General features: G+C 45.6%; 2 protein-coding genes across 3 annotated transcripts in view; both read left to right on the forward strand.

The window, feature by feature from the left end:
* Window positions 1-106: 106 nt before the first annotated feature.
* On the forward strand, window positions 107-1,792 carry LOC310853123 (asparagine synthetase [glutamine-hydrolyzing]-like; the record flags this gene model as incomplete). Its single annotated transcript, XM_083757362.1, has 1 exon — window positions 107-1,792. One exon carries the CDS (start codon window positions 107-109, stop codon window positions 1,790-1,792), a length of 1,686 nt encoding a protein of 561 aa, XP_083613488.1.
* Window positions 1,793-9,686: 7,894 nt separating this feature from the next.
* Window positions 9,687-21,743, forward strand: part of LOC310853198 (prickle-like protein 1) — a 60,411-nt gene continuing 48,354 nt past the window's right edge. The window contains exon 1 of one of the 2 annotated variants that reach the window (XM_083757439.1): window positions 9,687-9,750. The gene's annotated coding sequence lies outside the window, so the exon portion shown is untranslated. Of the gene's footprint in view, window positions 9,751-17,741; window positions 18,029-21,743 lie in introns of those variants that run through there. The other variant, XM_083757438.1, reaches the window with a different exon arrangement.

Here is a 21,743-nt window from a genome sequence, read left to right on the forward strand (position 1 = left end):
GTTGTCACGGAAACGGTTAGTGGCGTGACGTCAGGCCACGACGTCACGTCACCTTATAAAGTATAGCGCAGAAGACAGATTAAAGGAACCCCCGATCATTAAAGAGATGTGTGGCATCTGGGCGTTGTTTGGCAGTGATGAGTGCCTGTCGGTGCAGTGCACCAGCGCCATGAAGATCGCCCACCGCGGCCCCGACGCCTTCCGGTTCGAGAACGTCAGCGGCTACACCAACTGCTGCTTCGGCTTCCACCGGTTGGCCATCGTGGACCAGCTGTACGGGATGCAGCCAATGAGGGTCAAGAAGTTCCCCTACCTGTGGCTTTGCTACAACGGGGAGATCTACAACCACCTCACGTTAAAGAAGCAGTTTGCGTTCGAGCACCAGACCAAGGGGGACGGCGAGGTTCTGCTCCACCTGTACGACCGATTCGGCGTGCAGAAGATGGCGTCCATGTTGGACGGTGTGTTCGCCTTCATCCTGCTGGACACGGCCAACAGGAAGGTGTTCCTGGGCCGAGACACCTACGGCGTCCGGCCGCTCTTCAAGCTGCTGACCGACGACGGGTGTCTGGCCGTCGCCTCGGAGGCCAAAGGCCTGACAGAGATAACTCACTCCATGTCCACCCCGGCCTCCATCGTTCCGTTCATGCCGGGCCACGTGGAGACTTTTAATCTGAAGTCCAACGGGAAGGTGGAGTCAGTGCAGTGGGAGGAGTTCCACTGCTGCACCCAGGAGCCAAGCCACGCCCTCTACGACACTGTAGACAACCTGAACACAGGTTTTGATGAAGAAACGGTGAAACGGAACATCCAGTTGCTGTTTGAGAACGCTGTGCGGAAGCGCCTCATGGCCCACAGGAGGATCGGCTGTCTGCTCTCAGGCGGTCTAGACTCCAGTCTGGTTGCTGCTACTCTGGTCAAGCTGGCCAAGGAGGAGAAGCTCCCATACCCGGTGCAGACCTTCGCCATCGGCTCAGAGGACAGTCCCGACATCCTGGCTGCTCGCAAGGTCGCCGCCCACATCGGCAGCGAACACCACGAGGTGAACTTCACGGCGGAGGAGGGAATCCGCGCCGTCGAGGATGTCATCTTCCACCTGGAGAGTTATGACATCACCACCATACGGGCCGCTGTGGGAATGTACCTGGTGTCGAAGTACATCCAGGAGAAGACGGACAGTGTGGTGATCTTCTCTGGAGAAGGATCGGACGAGCTGACCCAGGGTTACATCTACTTTCACAAGGCTCCCAGTCCAAAGACGGCAGCGGAGGACAGCGTCCGTCTCCTGAAGGAACTCTACCTGTTCGACAACCTCCGCGCCGACCGCACGACCGCGGCACACGGGTTGGAGTTGAGGGTTCCATTCCTGGACCACAGGTTCACAGCATACTACCTGTCCCTGCCTGAGGAGATGAGGACACCCAAGAACGGTGTGGAGAAGCACCTCCTCAGAGACTCCTTCAAAGGGTTGAACCTGATCCCTGACGACATCCTGTGGAGGAGGAAGGAGGCCTTCAGCGATGGAGTCATGTCTGTGAAGAAGTCCTGGTACACCGTGCTGCAGGAGCACCTGGAGGCCGAGGTGAACGACACCCAGTTGGAGAACGCCCCCCGGACCTTCGCCCACCTCCCCCCCAGAACCAAGGAGGCCTACTACTTCCGCCAGGTGTTTGAGAGGTTCTTCCCGGGCCGCTCCGCCTGGATCTCCCACTACTGGATGCCCCGTTGGGTCAACGCCACCGACCCCTCGGCCAGGACGCTGTCCATCTACACGCCCGACAAGGAGCCCTGAGGGGTGACCCTACGGCTGGACCATCTACACGCCAGACCCATGGTGTGACCCTACGGCTGGACCATCTACACGCCAGACCCATGGTGTGACCCTACGGCTGGACCATCTACACGCCAGACCCATGGTGTGACCCTACGGCTGGACCATCTACACGCCAGACCCATGGTGTGACCCTACGGCTGGGCCATCTACACGCCAGACCCATGGTGTGACCCTACGGCTGGACCATCTACACGCCAGACCCATGGTGTGACCCTACGGCTGGACCATCTACACGCCAGACCCATGGTGTGACCCTACGGCTGGGCCATCTACACGCCAGACCCATGGTGTGACCCTACGGCTGGACCATCTACACGCCAGACCCATGGTGTGACCCTACGGCTGGTCCATCTACACGCCAGACCCATGGTGTGACCCTACGGCTGGTCCATCTACACGCCAGACCCATGGTGTGACCCTACGGCTGGACCATCTACACGCCAGACCCATGGTGTGACCCTACGGCTGGACCATCTACACGCCAGACCCATGGTGTGACCCTACGGCTGGACCATCTACACGCCAGACCCATGGTGTGACCCTACGGCTGGACCATCTACACGCCAGACCCATGGTGTGACCCTACGGCTGGACCATCTACACGCCAGACCCATGGTGTGACCCTACGGCTGGTCCATCTACACGCCAGACCCATGGTGTGACCCTACGGCTGGACCATCTACACGCCAGACCCTACGGCTGGTCAGATATATCAGATTGTATAGCTACTGTACTGGTTCCCAAACCTTTTCATGTCAAGGACCCCCAAATGGACACATATTTAGCCCGCAGACCCCCATTTGAAAACATATGCCACGGACCCCCCATAAGAGAAGAATTTCAAGGACCCCCCAGGTTTGATCTGCATTAGGCTACGGACCCCCATTTAATTATACCCCCCCCTTTTACCTTTTAGCATTGCGTCTGTGTGTTGATTCAAAAATATTGAACCGATGGAAAGTGGTAAAAAGGGCTTTGGACAAAACCTCCTAACTCCATTGGACCCTCAAAATGTCTGCTAAAGCAACTAACTCCACCACTTCTCTCCCTCTCATGGAAGTAATTGACAATATATAAAGTTACACCAACTTTGACGAGGCTGTATTGCTTCTTTTCTTCATTTCCTGAAAAATTTATATTTTTCATTTCCTGTTATGAGGTTTCCTCCCGACAGCAGAGATATATCAGATTGTATTCCTACTTACTTATTTTTCTATATAATGCCTCATTTGCATATTTTAAAATAGTGGGGGGGACCCTGGACCCTCATCAGGGAGTCCTTGGCCTGGACCCCACCTTTAGAAGCAGTCATTTAGAGAAGCCAACTGTTAAGACTCACTCCGTGTCTCCAGACATGCGTACGGTTAGGATTTAATTTAGGGTGTCGGGCTATTGCACGTCGAACCAAAGATATACAGTCAGCTTGTAAGCTAACGATTTAGCCATCTATGCAAGACAGACTTCAGCTGGTTCCTTCCCTGCTAATTATGTTTAAAAGACAGGACAGAATTCAGCTGGTTCCTTCCCTGCTAATATGTTTAAAAGACAAGACAGACTTCAGCTTGTTCCTTCTAGACAGACTTCAGCTGGTTCCTTCCCTGCTAATATGTTTAAAAGTCAGCTACACAAATTATATTTACCATCATGGTCTGCTGGTATATAACTTCATCATTTAATGTTTGTTTGGACTGGACTGGCGTGTTGTCATTAACTACAATAGCCTTATCACGCTGTCTGGTGAGCAATCCTTACCAATATCAACCTTTATTCATTCATTCATTGCAAATGTATGTATTTGTATGGAGTTTGTGTGGAGTTTGCATGTTCTCCCCATGTTCCCTAGGGTAGGTACCCTCACAAAAAACATGCAGTAATCCTGGTCTCTAAACTGCCTCCCCCTGGCCAGCCGGGGCGCCTGATGGAGGGGAAAGGAACTGGTTGGAATAACGTGTTCCTTCCACGCGCTACGTTCAACCAAGGAAACTCCCCCCTATCAGGTGTAAAGGAGCAACTTGGACACTCATGCATGAAAGAAGCATAAGTTCAAGTCCGTTGCTCTCCCCAGGTTGGTGGAGGGTGTGTAGAGCCCAGGATCACATTAGATAATTGACACAGGGGTGAAAGATGGGTTACAAAATCGTGGGATAAAAATAAAAATAAATAAAAAAACACCAAAAAGGTGAGAGACTTACAGAGTCCAGTCTTTTGACTCATTACTTTGGAACTGAATTACCGTATGCCTTATTTTCATACAGTTGTTAATGCAAGTGCATTAAGTTATTGTCTCCACCAGGCCGAAGGCATGGGGAGAGAGTATGTTTTGCACTCCGTCCGTCCGTCCGTGTGTCCGTGTGTCCGTCCGTCCGTTAGAAGCTAATCTCGGCCACCGTTAACCCGGTCGATGCCACATTTTGCACACACACTCCCTGGATGCCAACGATGAACCTCTGCCCCAAAATTTCCAGAACGGCCTGTTATAGCGCCACCAGGAGGCCGCTTTGTGCAAAACAAGTTTTTGCACAGTACACCTACAGATTTTGTCCAAAAATCCCGCAAATCGTTACACAGTATCTCCATAGTCATGTGCTCAAGACGGATGTGTCTGATATTTCATATTCCATCCTAATTGGCTAACATTGGCTTTCAAATTTTGCAGGATTGGCCTGTTTTGAACAAAAAACCTCAAATCATGAACGCAGCGTGCAATTTCACGTGAAATCTTTCACGCACTTTCCTACTAGGCTGAGGAATATAGCCCACCCATTTCACATTGCCCTGTTATAGCGCCACCAACAGGTGGATTGTGCATGCGTGCCACAACACGGATCTGCACCATTTCCCATATTCCATCCTGATTGGCAAAGATTGGAACAAACAAACAAAAAACATGTTTATATTACTCCTAAATATTCCTATCCTCCTGGTGGAGACCTGTGCCCAGAAGGGCACTTTTTCTAGTTTTCATTCTGTTTCTGAAAATATATCACCTCCAAGGAAATGACCTAGAAAACACAACTTCTAATTAACGGTAACCAAAGACATAGGCTGACAATGATCTGATTGCTGAGCTTTGGAAGAGTGTTGGGTTCTTCTAATCCCTTAATGGTGGAGGTTAGGATTGGGAGCAGTTTAAACTGAACTGACACTGTGTCTCGCCCTGAGGGAGAAACCCCACTCCAGGGGAACAGGCTGCTGTTACACTGGAGATGTCAGCCAGACACTTGGGAAAGATGAGGTATTATACTCTGTCTTGCTAAACTATAACAACGACTGAGTCCTGGTGTGAGAGATTGTGTTCATAGGTCATGGAGTGAGAAGGATCGGAAACGTGTTAGAAGCATGTCACACAGTTGATAGAATGTTAAGTGGTTTTCACACATGAGCCCTGGAAAATATCCAGGGAATCAGAACACTAGACTAGACAATGAGCTCTATTTTCGTCCATGCTAAACCCCTTATCCCTAAACTACTTTGCCTTTTTTTTTTTTTTTACTATTTTGACAAAACATTTTTGAAGCTCACAACGTGTCGATATTTTAACAATTCAAAAATGTTTTTCAAAATAGTAAAAAAGGCAAAGTAGTTTAGGGATAAGGGGTTTAGCACGGACGAAAATAGAGCTCATTGTCTAGTCTAGTGTTCTGGTTTTTCACATGTAGCACGCAACAGGAGAATATCCGTTTCTGATGTGTCCACACAATGTTCTGTTTGATGGGGCAAAACAGGCAGTGTCTGGGTAGTTGTCACACGTTATACTCCTATACTTACAGTAACCGCGTAAGGAAGTTTCTTTATTTCCTTCTTTCCACATTGCAGTCTCCCATTGATTCATTGATGCGGCATCATGCACAATCACATGCACCCATGAAAAGCACACGACAGAGCTTTCCTACCATAGAGGCCTACTGTAGCTACAACTTAAGCCCTTTTTTCACTTAGCTGAATTGCAGGCAATATTGCTAGGCATCATTTTCTCATATGCCATGTCATGTGAAAACGTGCCCCTACTTTTCATCAAAACGTGCCGTCCTCCGAGCTGCACAAATCACATGGTCTCTAAAGTACAGACGAGTGTGCACGGAACCGCCAGGTTGTTGCTCTACGTCTACATTACTACGGTAGTAAATAGGCATTGTTTGTGTTTTAACAATGTTTCACATGGACATTAAATCTGTGAATATGTCCAACTCAAACGCTAGTAAAAAGTTGAAAGTTTGTCAGTGATATTTATCTCTCTCTATACAAACACCTTGCGATTAGGGGAGGCTCCTCTTCTCCTCAACAATAGAAGCGTCCTTAAACAGACTTAATTCACGGGAACAGGCAGTGTAAGGTCTGTTGCATTTGACATTTGTGTGCCGTACAAACATACATACATACATACAGCACCACTGTTTAAAGTGAAAACTTGAGATATGGAAAATGTAACTATTCAACTAAAACCTAATTACTTAGGTACTTTCCACCAATGCATTTTACCCAATAGTAACAATGGCCTACCCTAGACCTTCGACCTTGACTTGAAATGTGAACCCATTCAAGCTAAATTGGTACTGACCCCTGTCCAAGTATGATTCCAGTTTCAGCTCAAATGTGACAACTGAAGGCCAAAACACTTCATTGTCATATGATGATTCACACAGACAGTCATATATTGTATATTATGTGCTCATACTATTATATTCTTAAATATATTCTGATTATTTTGTGTGATGCTATAGTGGTTGCTGCTGACTTCTGGGAGTGGGAGCTATTGTGTGGATCCACAATCCGCCATTGCTGTAAACAAAACTGGTCTATTGGATTGAACAGTTGTTGCCACTCTGGGTATATCATAATGCGACCTATTGTTGACATGCATTATAAACAACACCGCTCAATATAATAACGTTATATAATTGGTACCGTATAATTGACCCTGTGGAAATCCAGAATCTGACTCTTGACCACTCTTGACATGATCAAATGACCCAAACGTTAGAGAGTTGGGAGGAGGTGTGTGTAGACAGGGGATGCAGCTTGAGTCCAAAACTCTTCAATCTATATCAACAAATTGGCAAAAACGTTAGAACAGTCTACAGCTCCAGGCATCCCCTTGGCAAACACAGAAATCAAATGCTTACTTTTCGCAGATGACCTGCTGCTGCTGAAGGACACAGCAGAAACTTGATCTCCTACACAAATTATCCCAGACGTGGGCCCATGACAGTGAACCTAAGATCCAGCTGCCAAAACCATACGTTTTTCCTAAATACAATCCCATTAGAACAAACAAAAAACTATACCTACCTTGACCTAAACATCAGCAGCACAGGGAACTTCAACCAAGCTGTAAAAAACGTACTAAGAACTTGGTTTAAAACTGGCTTAACACTCTGTGATAGAACCAATTTCCCTCTGTTTGCGAGGGAAATTGCCCCCGAGAAAAGCACCAAATAATGCATGCAGGGCAGAATTAGGACGATACCCACTCATAATAAAACAAAAGAAATGTTGTTCATAGGTTGTGGCTGCAGGGTGCTGGTTGTGGGGAGCGGATGTGGTGCATGTTGTTAGACTAATTAGGCTGGGAGTGTTTGAGGGGTATCTCCATAGGAAATAAGTGTGTGTGTGTGTGTGTGTGTGTGTGTGTGTGTGTGTGTGTGTGTGTGTGTGTGTGTGTGTGTGTGTGTGTGTGCGTGCGTGTGTGCGTGTGCGCGTGTGTGCAATGCGTGCACGTGTGTTTGTGTGAATTGCGGGGGTTCCTTGAGCAAAGAATGAACAATCCACTTAAACAGGATTAACTTTTAACCAGAGCGTTCAGTCCACTGTCACACACCTGTCTATAAAACACCACTGGGTTAGGAGACCGCCTGTGTGTGTGTGTGTGTGTGCACGCGTGATGTGTGCGTCCATGCGTGTGCGCATGCGCGTGGCTGCCTGCATGTGCACGCCTGTGTGTGTGTGTGCGGCGCCGCAGGGGGTGAGCCCGCTGTTGATTTACTTCATTCAGCAATTACCACTCAGAGGTGGCAGGAATTCCAGAAATGAGGACCAAGGCGATGTTTCCACTCCACTCCCCTCTGTCTATTTCCTCCCATAAAAATACCCAAATGAGTTGAATTAGTCGGCTAAGCCTCGCTGGTGTCACTGGATCTCAAAGTCTACCTGCTGTCACCCAGACAATGCTCCGGCTTATCCCGTCGCGGTACACAGTCAAATCCTTATTCCAGAGGTCCTCAAAGGACTCAAGGACCCCCTTAACTCTCAGATATATAGACCTGTACTGTACATGCTGTGTCTGCTGGTCTTATAATATGCGTGCCGGTATGTAGATATCTTGATTTTTGTTTGTTTGTTTGTTGTTCTCTTCGACAAGAAAGGTGGCCTGTGGGCTTCTCTGATGAGACACATTTGTCTACTTTGAAAGAAAGAAAGAAAGAAAGAAAGAAAGAACAATGTGTTTAATCCTTAGGGTTCATCAGGCTCACTCTGTGAGTGAATAACCACATGCACGCAGCTTAAGAAATGCATCATAACTCACTCTGACAGATGCATGTCGTTCACACTCTCTAAACACACAGCCAAACAGCAGGTGGAACAATGGAGCTCTGTGTCTCACAGACTGATTAGCTGTCTCTAAGGCAAAGTGTAATTGAACTCCTCTCTGACTTGGACGGACTGAAGCACCCGATGACAGTGCAGTGATAGCAGCGAAGGCCTCCCCCCCCCCCCCCCCCTCCTCCCTTGCATGCATATGTTGAGCCTTGTGGTAAAAGAGCAGTGATCACACAGACAGATAGACAAATGACAGGTCTGAAAGCGCAACGCAGATGGAAGGCAGATAGCTGGTGATGAATGAGTGGGAGAGACCGGCCGGACATGCATTCAACCATTCAAGCTGAGCTGATTATGAAATCTTCCCTCTTCTCCTTCTTCGGCTCCATGGATATTTTTCCAGGCTTGGAATGTGATGGAGCTAGCCAGGACTTCGGTCAGTGTGGGAGACGATGCAGAAATGAGTGTCATACCCGGTGTAATGCGAAAGAAATATGTCCAGCTTACATCATCTTTCGAGTCTTATTTTTGAGCCCCCCCCCCCCCCTATGTCCAGCTTTTGGTGTATGTGCTATAACACAAACTTTGTCCGACACAAACATTACATCCCATTGACAATGAATGCACAATTTTGAGTGTTCGTGTAAACACAAACATTGCGTATAGCACAAACATTGAGGACGAAGAGGAGGACGCCTCACTCCCAACCTTTTTTTCCGCCGTAGTCTGAAAACCCACCTCTTCAGACTCCATCATGGCCCGTAGGACTTGCCCTATAGCCCCTTAGATAGCACTTTATGTAGACTTAGATAGAATTTTATACAGACTTATAGCATGTTACGTAGACAGCACTAGAACTGCATTTTATGTAGTCATAGCACCACATATGTATAGTATAATATAGTTTATATATATAGTTTCATTATATAGATACTCCACTGTTACGTTCTTAGCTTACGCATGTTTCATGATAACTACGTTTTATGTATGTAAGCCAAATTCTGATTGGTCGGAAAGAGATGATGTACGATGATAAGATCGCCCCTCACTTCACATGGGTTTGATTTTTTATATACATTTATGTATTATTATTTTTAAGTGACAATCTGACATGAGCCTTTCGAAATAAGGCAACACTTTCACTTGTTTTGAGAAAATGATCAAATTTGTGTACAAATGAGATGTATCACCAAATTCAAGCTTGTTTTTACTACCTCTTTTAAACTGAAATTGACTAAAGGATATGTATATCTTGCATTTGTTGCGTGCAGGGTTGGAATGCGTCGGGGGAAGACCTTGCAAATACTTAAAGAGTCATTCACGAGTCGGACCTGCATGGAGTGTGTGTTGTTGATGCCGATCTGCAAGTCAACACAACGGTAAGCCCCATTCCCACACCTTGATTGACAGGCCTCCTCTGGGCCAAATCTGGAGACACTTATCCAAGGCTGACATACATGGGGGTGGGGGGGTGGGGGGGTGGGGGGGGGGGGTGCAAGGTGGACTCACTGCGGGTAAAGAAAGTAGGTTCATCCGGGTGGTGGAGCAGAACCAAACTTTTTTTTTGTCCCAGAAATCTACTACATTTTATCCAATTTTATTTTATTTTTCTATATATTGACACTGTTGGATGGAAACCTCCAAAACTATAGGGATGCACCAATATATTTGTTCTATAGATGCACCAATACATATTGGCAGATGGCCGTATATATTGGACGATTTGCCTTGTTGACTGCCTTCAGCATATTGGCAAATAAGTTGACATTCACCGATGGCAGCAGCTGATGTTTATCTGTCCTGACACATACGTTTTGCGCTGGCCATGTTGATTATGTGCAGCCTACTGCAGACTTTTTATCATGAAGATTAATTTGTTACCCCGGGCACAAAAGGAGGAATACATAACAACAAAAACTAAATAAACAAATATTATTATTTTGTTATCAGCCCAGAATCTGTATGGGCCAGTATGCCTGCAAACAACCTGCGTTCAATGGATACGATCAATGTACTTATTCATTATTTAGTCACAAGCTCTTTACGCTTCACTGGTTAATACATATTTATAAATCCAACACAGAATTAACCACTTTCACTTTCACCTTCAAAATGCTTCAACAATAGTGACATTTGCTGACTTCTGCGCTATGAGCTTGTAGATCGTCTATTGTTGCTACTTTTTGCGTGACACTCTTATGTGACAAAGTAGGGCATGAATAAGGAAAATGAAACATGGAGATACAAGGTTTCTGCCCGACAGCGACGATAATGGTATACTGTATCTAAGAAGAGAACTAGACCTGCAAAGGATGGCTGGTTCCACTTCCTGCCAAAGTGTCTGGGAGCAGGCATACAGTACTTCACCTCCTCCCTTCTGCCAGAACTTTAGCGGCAACCGATTGATGGTCGGTATTATTTTTCAGAGCTGCCTGACAAGCATCACCCTGTAAACATGTACCTGGAAGTTATTCCAGCATAAAATAAAATAAACACTCACCATGCACCCACTGCAGCTTGCCAAGTTAAGGGAATTTGAAGAGGCATACTGAGGAATTGCTAAAAGTAACACCTATACTCTTACGAAATGATTGACAGCAGCACATTAAGACAAAGGCAAGTGCTTTTGAAAAAAAAACATGAGTAAGCATCTGACTGGTTGCTGGCGTCAACGTAGCAGTCAGCCATGACCCTCTGGCCAGGCCGGGGTCAGACGCCTAGCATTGCTCTGACGTGGGTTCACTGGGGTCATATGTTGCCTAAACGCAAAAAAAGCCTCCATCAGTCACAATGATAAAGTGCCATGTGTGGGTGTGTGTTTTTTTTCTTTTTAAATGAGTGTATATCAGTTTTCAGAGCATCTATACATGAAATTGGAATCTTACGTTTTCTTACTTTGACTGCTATACACTGACACGAAACAAGACAGGAACGCCCAAAAACGTCACATCCGGTTTTTTACCCTGGGCAGAATTTTCTATGGCTGCCAATGCAACTTTTTCCAATCCTTAATCACATACGGACAAACATCTATGCCGATAATATCTAACTTGCGGAGATAGCGTGCCTTGTCCACGGGCAACAGATCTTTCAACGTATGGCATTGCAAATACGTTTGATAATCGCTACTCTGCGCAATATTGTTTTGGAAATGCCGCAAATTGCATTGCAGTGAACGAGAGCAAATCACAACTTACCCTGGGGGTGGTGACTCCGCCCTGAATACGCGTTTTCGTGTCAGTGTATGTGGCACACACAGATCAAATCAGCCATCTGCACTCTAAAACAGCGGTGGTTCTCAAACGTTTTCATGTCAAGGACACCCAAATTAGCCGCAGACCCCCCCCCCCCCATCTGAAAACAATATTTACTCTAAATATAATATACGCAACATTTTGTACTTCCAAAATGTCCCTTTTTTTTCGAGATGTTTTGAAAGTTGCCGATCTATAAGCTCGCAAAGGGTCACATTGCGACGTGTTGTTGTGAGCTTGTATATCGGCTGTCAAATATCAAACAACCAATGTATATTAGGATAAAAGTGATGAAAGTGTTTTTGATCAACTCATTTTGCTGGGTACACTTTGAGAAGCTCTGTGCTCTGTAATACATGTCATGAGTTCTGCTGATGTTGCTGCTGACTCTATATCCAGTACTAGTCTAAGTGTTTTATCAACATCATAGGATAGTTGCATGGTTGAGCAAGCCCCCTCCAAACCATTAACTCAATGACTTCATAATTATTGCGCATATCTACCGGTAGTCATGCAAGCCTCCTGTGATATAAACAATAATTATATGTCCACACAGACTAACTACAATTACCGGTATATACCTAAGGTTTTAATGCCAGCATTTACAACATTCTAATCCATGTTTAAGCTATGACGGTTCATTGCAACATGTGGGTAGACAGGTGTTGATATAGTATATTTGGAGTTTGAGCAATGCCTCTTCACTCCACCTTCCGAATTAAGCCAGAAAAGTTAATGAGCCATAGCATTATGTTGGTACAGTGCAAGTAAAACGCAATTAAACCTTGCGTTTGGGTTGAGTATAGGTCATGATGTAACTCCAAATATTGGTCAGATATCTTCAACAGTTATACAATTATCAAATATAAATTGAGTTAAATTGCAATCTCTGTTACCTATATTAAATAGGATGCTATGCTGTCACAACTACCTATAGCAAGCCAGAATGCTAAGCAACCAAATTGAGGGTCAGGATTTTTCCAGTACAAAAATCTAGCCAACTAGATGGCAAACCAATTTCCCAATTGCATTGCAACTATATATTTTACATATTACAAAAAAAGGACTGATGCTCCACTAAAATCTTCAGAAACACATGTTTAAGCTGTAGCCAAAAGTGTTATAGGAGGTGTTCTCTATAGAGGCCCCTCAACATGCGATAGCAATTTGGGGTTGATTGGATGTTCTGTTATATATGGAGTTTGAGGCCCCTCCTGCAAACTTTGGAAAGCAATCAGCCAACCAGAATATAGAATATGAAAACTCTGAATAATACAGGTTTGTTCATCTCATGGCTCCAGAGATGATGTGTACCGATCAGTATGAGTTTTGGACAACTAGTCCAAAAAGATTGTTCTGAAGACAACGCAAAATGGAATAAAATGGGTGTGGTCTGTATGGAGAGTTGCGTCATGATCCAAGGAGTCAGGGGGGAAAAACTATGTGTTTTCGACATACAGGTCAAGAGTTATAGGCCACAATCTAAAGCGGCCTGTTATAGTGCCACCAATGCCCACCATGAATAGAAGCTCACAAGCTGTAGATGTGCTATTGTCAAAGAAGTCTTGTATGGGGGTCACCGGCACAAAATATTTTCAGATGTGTGGTCCGTGGCCAGATACATATAAATTTTCTTGAGAACCACTGGCACTGGCATAATGCACTGCTTAACCCATTCTGACCGGGCACCCATTTTGGTGTCAGCATCATGTTATGCTTTAGCTATTTAAAAATAGCAGATCTACAAGCTCATATCGCGCCACCGAGTGGCGCGATACGAGCTTGTAGGTCTGCTATTTTTGAAAAAAATCGAAGAGCGACTGACATTTTTAGAATCTGATCTCAGGTCAGAATGGGTTCATCAGACCAGTGTGTGTCCGGCGGAAACCTTGTATGAATCTGATCTCAGGTCAGAATGGGAAAGATGGCCACAGCCTGTTATCGGGACATCAAACCAGACAAACCTGCCACCTGCGCATGACAGATCAGCTTGGTTAAGCTCCGATACCATCAGTAGTAAAGTGCTCAAGATAATGTACCTTTCATTGAGTCTTGGTGAATCAGATACCCTGGTATGCAAGATACCGTATAAGCTACTTTGGAATGAAATTCACTTCAACTGAAGTGCATTTCTGAAGCATGTTAACTGCTTTATGACCACCTTGTGCACACATGATGTATAAGTTTTACGTTTTAAGGATACAAATGGTCAGATGAAAAGAGGGGCTTGTGTCTCAGAAAACCATGCTCTCGTACGTCAATAGCTGCTGCGTCACTATGGCTATACACTTCACTGCTCGTGGTACAACGAACATTTTTGTTACTGTGTTAAAGGTTCCTGTGCGTGTTTCCTAATTCCTAGATGTGTGTGTGTGTGTGTGTGTGTGTGTGTGTGTGTGTGTGTGTGTGTGTGTGTGTGTGTGTGTGTGTGTGTGTGTGTGTGTGTGTGTGTGTGTGTGTGTGTGTGTGTGTGTGTGTGTGTGTGTGTGTGTGCGTGCGTGCGTGCGTACGGTATGTGTGCGTGTGTGTGTGTGGGGAGGGGGTAACTTAATTATGGGGTGTTTGCTCGCCTCGTCACCACTGTCACTAAAGGGAAAATTCACAACATTTCCACCTGAATCCCATTGTTCTGTCCAACATCTTGCAGAGAAATACATTAGGCATAGGGTATTTTTCTCCCAAACTGTGTGTGCGCGCAATTGGATTTAGGTTAGGAATCAGTTACGTTTTCCCCTTAACTAGACCAACATTTCAAACCAACGTCTGATGCCACCAAGAATGACAATGTCCTCATTGCAGAATATCTCCACATTTTTAAACGTGTGTCCATCAAGTACAACCTGACCATAGAGTTCCATTCATGTGACCCACATCCCCTGTAGCGGTCGCCGTCACAAAGCAAGCCATCCTAGATGGGGAGGGGACACCGGGGATCGCTTTCAAAGACTCCCTCCATCCACAAAAGAACAGGAAGAGATGAGGTCGGAGAGCAGGAGAGGCAGATGAAAGGCAGTGATCAGCTGTGATGGAGCGCTATCCGGCTCCTGACACGATGCCTGTATACCGCAAGGTGACGTGGGTAGGATTCACTGACCCCTTGTCTGTGCACCCTGTTCATCCACCTGACATCCTAACTGTCTCCCTAGTCCCCACAACAAAATCCTGAGTGGCAATGTATAGACCGTCACCTAACTTTTTATAGCCTCTACTCAACGTCTCACTTTCTCCCTCTTTCTCTTATCTCAACCCCTGCTCTGTCTCTGTTTCCGTCTCTCTCCCTCACTATATTTCTCTCTTTTTGCCTCTTTCTACAGTAAGTCTCTCTGTATTCCTTAGTCTTTTTTATTTTCTTGTCTCTTGTCCTTTCTCTCTCTCGTCTCTCCCCGTCTTTCTTTCTCTCTCTCACTCTTTGTCTCTGTTTCTCTCTCCTCTGTCTATCTTTCTGTGCAGTACCGGTAGGCTTAATGTTACAGATGTCTGTGCGCAGCATACAAAGCAATGAGTTGAAGCACAGAGGAAGCCTCTATTCTGTGTGGAGTTGAGGTGAACAGGTGGAGAGAAAGCAATCGAGATTGAGAAGATTATCGGGTTTCCCGCTATGGGGTTCAGAAGTGTGTGTGTGCGTGCGTGCGTGCGTGCGTTTGTGGGTGCGTGCCTGTAAATGCTAATGCCAATGTAAACTACATACACATAGTGTGTGACAGGGGGAGGTTCACAAAATGAATGCAGAGATTAGCTGCTCTAGAAGGAGGATGAGGCGGGAAGACAATGAAGTATAAGGATGGAGTAAGAGGAACAGACGGAGAGAGTGTGGCCTGTGTGGCACATGAAAAAGTAACTATTCACACAGGTTGCATCTTGTGTCCTTGACCGCTATTACTGCTAATGTTAGTGACGGAGGACGTCGTTATTGTAAGTCTATACAGCAGCATTGGGCTGCCTATTACAATGTAATGTATAGCTATAGGCTATACTACAAGCATGATGAAATGCATTTGATGCAATGTATTGGCAACAAAAGGCACTGTTTTGGGTTCTGAAGCAGCCAGACACCGGAGGCGTCAATGTTATGTGCGATAAGAGCAAACACGCTATAAGTACTCCTGTTCTACTGTACTGCGGCTACTGGCAGACTCGACACTCAAAAAAAAAAAAAAGAAAAAAATAACACAAAAAAGAAATCCCAAATAAATCACGTTGTTGCAGCGACTGCCGTGCCAGGGGTGAGTGAGGTCACCCAGGGGTGCCTGTGTGTGTGGGCCGACTAGCTGGCATGCAGGGACAATAAGCCATACTGTTTGACCTGCGCTGTCACTCTGCCAGCCTCCCCGGCCGACAGACACACAAACGGCTGCCTTTCACTTCCCAGACTCTGCCAGTGATGCAGGGAATTCAGCTACACAGGAGGTTCCCAACCTGTGGGTCGGGGCTCACTGGTGGGCCCTGAGGATATTTCAAGTGAGCCCCCAAATAATTGGCAAAATACTATGATTTTATTTTATTGATAATAAAATGATATTAACGTTAAACGTTGTCGGTTTTAATAACGATGAAGAAATATATAGCCTATACTACGTTAGTTCCATTGATCCAAGTCAGAAAACAATTGATTGATTGATCATTAAACATAAACATGCTCTAGAAATACATGCGGTCCACCCATCTAAATGGTCTATTGGGTGGGCCACAAATGCTTTAGAGATTTAAGTGGGCCCTGATCCAAAAAAGGTGGGAGCTGCTGCGCTATAGAGTTCTTATTCCATATGTGAGAGTTCTTCTACCTATTTACAATTTGCACCAAATTATTAGTTGAAGTTTTGTGAAATAATATATAGATCTTAGTCGTTATCCTTGAATTGGAGCCATTTGTTTGATTTACAGGCGACTCATGGAAATGCTATTAACCCATTCTGACGGGGCACCCATTTTGGTGTTAGCATCATGTTATGCTTTAGCTATTGAAAAATAGCAGATCTACAAGCTCATATCGCGCCACCGAGTGGCGCGCTACGAGCTTGTAGGTCTGCTATTTTTTGAAAAATCGAAGAACGACTGACATTTTTTAGAATCTGATCTCAGGTCAGAATGGGTTAATCAGAACCAGTGTGTGTCCAGTGGAAACCTCGTATGAATCTGATCTCAGGTCAGAATGGGTTAAAAGACTACTAGGCCTACTATTACTACTACTACTACTACTATTACTACTACACTACTACTACTATACTTCTACTACTACTAATAATAATAATAATAAAATGGTCTCTTCTTAGAACAATGTACTGTAGGTGCCTCTGATGGTTCCAAGTGTCTCAGTCTCACCCACTTTGAAATTCTAGTCATAAAGTGGTACATTATTATTTTACTCTAGTCTATAGTCATTTTTATTGCACATGGGCATTTTCATATTTAGACATATTTAGGCCTATACTTCCATAATATAATATTTATTGAACTATGTCACTCAGGACCCAAAAGGGTCAAGGACCATGTTTCAAGAATGGGCAAGGCATTTTAAACGTAATGTCAGTACTGGAGCTACTCCCAGTGAATATTTGTATAGGTAGCCGAAATGAATATTTTAATAAGTCTGTGTTGGCAGGCCAAGAGACAGATGTGACTCATTTAGGTCAGTGGACGAAAAATATGAAACCTCTGATTTACTGCGAGTTGTGAGGGAGCCAGTCAGGACACAATGAAACACTATTATTTTCTAGATTGATTGATTGATTGATTGATTGATTCCCTCATTAAGAAACAAATCCGAAGCTCATCGCTTGTATAGCCTACGACGGTGTTGACCGTCTGGCCGAAGCACTGCTGGTCGGCAAGCGACCCTGGGCTGGGTGGGTCGAGTCACAAATGTCACGGTGCGGCTGTGCGCTGAAGTGTAAAGCTAGTAATGCCGTACATCTGTAAATGAGACTGTGACACACATTGGAGACGGCCCACGTTCTCTAGACAGCTAAGAATGTGTGTGTGTGTGTGTGTGTGTGTGTGTGTGTGTGTGTGTGTGGGGGGGGTGGGGGGGGGGGGGTGCTAGTTTAAACCAATCGGCGGAGAGCAGCAGCGGCTGCAGCGTTAATGTCATTTCGCCCGTGGTGGTGTGGTGGTGAGTCTCTGGACGCTTTAACTGTCTGACGGGACGAGAGGGAGCTCAGCTCTGCAGCAGCCAAACAAACACTCCACTTCTGTGCTTCTTTTCTTTCCTTTCTTTCTTACTTTAATACTTTCTCAGCCTTTTTTTCTGCAAAGAAGACGTCCAGTGAATATTATCGGACTTTTGTGTTCGCTGTGCGTCCAATTGAAGTCGGCCCAAATGCCTCCGGTTGCGGTTTTATTCTAATAAAGGAATATTCCCCCGGACAGAGTCGCTGCCATACTTTGCTCGGACGCGGAGTTAGAGGTAAAGTGTCAGTCTTTCCTTGGAATGAATTCATTATTGTTTTTAAGTTGTTGTGTAGGCCTACGCCGCCCACCCCAATTTAATTATTGCTTTATTGTAGCGCATGCAGGCCATTACTGTTTTCTCCCCCACAATGTAACCACTTCGTTAATTACATACAAATGTACTCTTGTCTTCATGTGAAAGCCTATTTGCGGCGGATTTTCTTTACATATGGGAATGGAAACATCAAGGTGGTTAATGTTCACCTTCCATAGTAGAAGGTTTATCGCTTGATACCATTGTTGCGTTGGAAGTTATTGGCTCAGACTGCCCAGCGTGTGACAATGATTAGCCGCACAAAACGCACTTTACTTAAAGTTTACCCGGGCTAAACGAGCCGTGATTTAAATTAAAATAAAAATACAAACTCAAATGGTGGGAGGGGGGGAAGTGAGCCTGGGTTTGGAGACGGATTTTGGGGCTCTGAAAGTGTGTGCCGCCCGCGTAAAGACGCACTAATGGAGGCTTGCATCGAGACGCGCTGCTCGTTTGGTCTCTCCAGATGTGTGGACTCAGCTGTTGCCTGTCACTCAGGTGCTCTCTCTCAATCACACACACACACACACACACACACACACACACACACACACACACACACACACACACACACACACACACACACACACACACACACACACACACACACACACACACTCTCTCTCTCTCTCTCTCAATCACACACACACACACACACACACTCTCGCTCTCTCTCTCTCAATGTATTATTCTGCCTTTAACGACCTCCTCTGCGCCCTCTGGGCAGCTCTTATGGCCCTAGCAATACTTTACTCTCGTATCAGTTTTGACAGGCTACATACATGCCATGTCCAAAAGACACAACATGAAGTAGCCTAAAACTACCTGAACCTGAACCAACGATTCAACCGGCCAGCATATTGAAGTCAGTGGTGGCACCCTAGCGGCCATATATATAATACTGTATGTGAATGAAGACGCAGGCTCTTAGTCGGCGGGGGATTGTGGAATAGTTTTACTCTTCAGTTCATCATGGTAGAAGAATCATAACGTTCCAGCAGAATGCTGTTTAGTCAGTGTGAATGGCAAAAACAGGCCTTAAGTAAGAACGTATTGGTTCTAGTTGTGTAATGTGGATAGTCTTTTTTTTTCATAACGCTGATAAGAAAATGCTTGACATTGAACACCACGACAGAACTTGCTTTGGAAACTAACTGTATAACTGTATCACATGATCACCTAAATATATCCACTTTTCTTTCTTGACAGTTTCTTCAATTGACATGGCTGTATGCCACGTATACGTATAGTGAATAGATCAAGTGATGTGGGGCAACTCCAGAGCAGTTGGATCAGGTGACTGGAGTGGAGTGTCATATCCTCTTCAGTCGGGGGGCCAAATGGCCAACCTGCCAGAATAAAACAAATCACACCTCTGTGAACTGAGCGGTGCAACTCAAACCTATACAGTTTTATTATAGTTTATACTTTTATTGTTATAGTTGTGGTGCTCAGTGTGAGTGTCCCTTAGTTTGGGCTGCTCAACAGTGCCACTTTAGGTCCCCCAGCGGCATTGCAGGCTTTGTAGACGTCCATAACAAACGGTTGAAACAGACATACTGTACATAGACACATAGGGAGTCAGGGACACACAGGGCCAGTCATTGGAGTGGTGTGCACTGCTCAATTACTACACTTCACTTCTGCTGCTGGAGGTACAACCGACATGTTTTGTTAATGTGTTAGAGGTTTGTGTGCGTGTTTCCTCGCCAAGGTTGTGTTTGTTTGAATATCAATTTACATAGTGTGTGCGTACGTGTGCATTTGTGCTGTGCGCGTGCGCTATAGTCTCCTCACGCGTTTCTAGCGAGTGTGTTTTCATGTGTGCGTTTGTGTGTCAGCTGGGGGTATGTCCGTGAAAGGTCTACCTAGTTAAAGCTCCAGTTAATGGGTCAGCCATTGAGACCACATCGAAGAATCCACACAATAAAATTCTGAGAGTGCAGTACAAATGGAACCAAATGGACCCGTAGGGTTCATCTGGTTCCATTTGTACACACTTAAGTGCAGTCAGCCTGTCCCTCAGGTGACCAACTGGACTGCACTGCGGTGCTTGTTCGGCTGTCTCGTATTGCACATAACATTGCATCTAATGTCTCCAGTGTCTGGCTGCTCCTGCACTCAAAAACACAGTGCCCTTTGTTGTCAGAGAATTCATTACATCGCTATTTTAAATTGCGTTGGCGTGCGTTCTGAAACCCCGACAGCTTGATTTATACCTCAAACTTATGGGCTACACATTGCATTTAAGCTATTTAGCGTTGCGCGCCGCGTTCCGGGGCGGTTTGTGAAGAGCACTGTACAGTAGATAAATGGATAGGTTGTCAGCGTTCAGAGGAGGAACCAATGGGAATGCAGAGGAGCACGAGCCAGAGCGGTGTCACACATGCATTTGATCATTATTCATCTGTCCACCCACACAGTCACATCTAGTGTTAACCCATTCTGACCCTGAGATCAGATTCATACGAGGTTTCCACACAGTCACATCTAGTGTTAATGTAACACTCTGAGAGTTGTAAGAAAAGTTAACACCCCTGGCTTTTATCTCTGCATTCGCTAGAGAAGGCAGTTATTATTTTCTTAGCCAAGAAGAAGAGGTCGGAGGAAAGGCTACAACGGAGGATTTCAATGAAGCCAGGAGCTATTTCTTGACTAGACGAAGTGTGTGTGTGTGTGTGTGTGTGTGTGTGTGTGTGTGTGTGTGTGTGTGTGTGTGTGTGTGTGTGTGTGTGTGTGTGTGTGTGTGTGTGTGTGTGTGTGTGTGTGTGTGTGTGTGTGTGTGTGTGTGTGTGTGTGTGTGTGTGTGTGTGAGAGAGAGAGACTGTGTTACAAAGGGATGCAGGGAAGTGACTGCTAACCTGGTGTGAGACATTTGATTACACTTTCAAATCCAGCTTTCACCAGAATAATATTATCCCGACATGCTTATGCATTCTGCATAATCATAATTGCGTCCTTGCCACTTTTGTTTGGTTGCTCTTGGGGGGGGGGGGGGGTCTCTCCTCTCTCTCTCCAACATCCAGAGAACGCACTTCAACAGCACAAGCAGGCTTGGGTTTGGGTTCACCAGGGTGGGAAGATTGAAAACATAAGGCTCGATCCTGCAGTGCACGTTCCATCGTATGTATGCCCCCCCCCCCCCCTCCCCTTTCTCCAGAGGCGGTTCTACTGCCAAAGAGGAAATCCAGCCGGGAGATTGTTTTGATATTGTTGGAACCTCTCCTGGAAAACCTCTTTAGTTGACGACCCCGGGGTGTTCTGGTTGGTGTGTGTGTGTGTGTGTGTGTGTGTGGGGGGGGGGGGGGGGGGGGGGCCTGGATTCAGAATCCAGAGACGCAGGCCCGCCCACCAGTTACTCGGCTAAAACACCTCATCTGACTGTAGCACGAAGAACCGTTGAATAGCATCGCTTCTCTGATTCCTGAGATACCAGGAATCCATTCAAAGAAAGAAAAACAAGAGCGGTCTAATAACTGTGTGGTTTCCATGTGGATCTCGGACTTAATGTGGCCAATCTACGACATCAGTCATCTACGACATATCCAGGGACATATGGGTCCATATTTGAGTCAAGGTTTCAGCTCCATCCGAGACCCATTGAAGTCAAATATTTCAAAAAAATATAAAACATATG

This window comes from Protomyctophum parallelum (assembly GCF_964188405.1).
Source record: "Protomyctophum parallelum genome assembly, chromosome: 22".
In the NCBI taxonomy this organism is placed as follows: domain Eukaryota; kingdom Metazoa; phylum Chordata; class Actinopteri; order Myctophiformes; family Myctophidae; genus Protomyctophum; species Protomyctophum parallelum.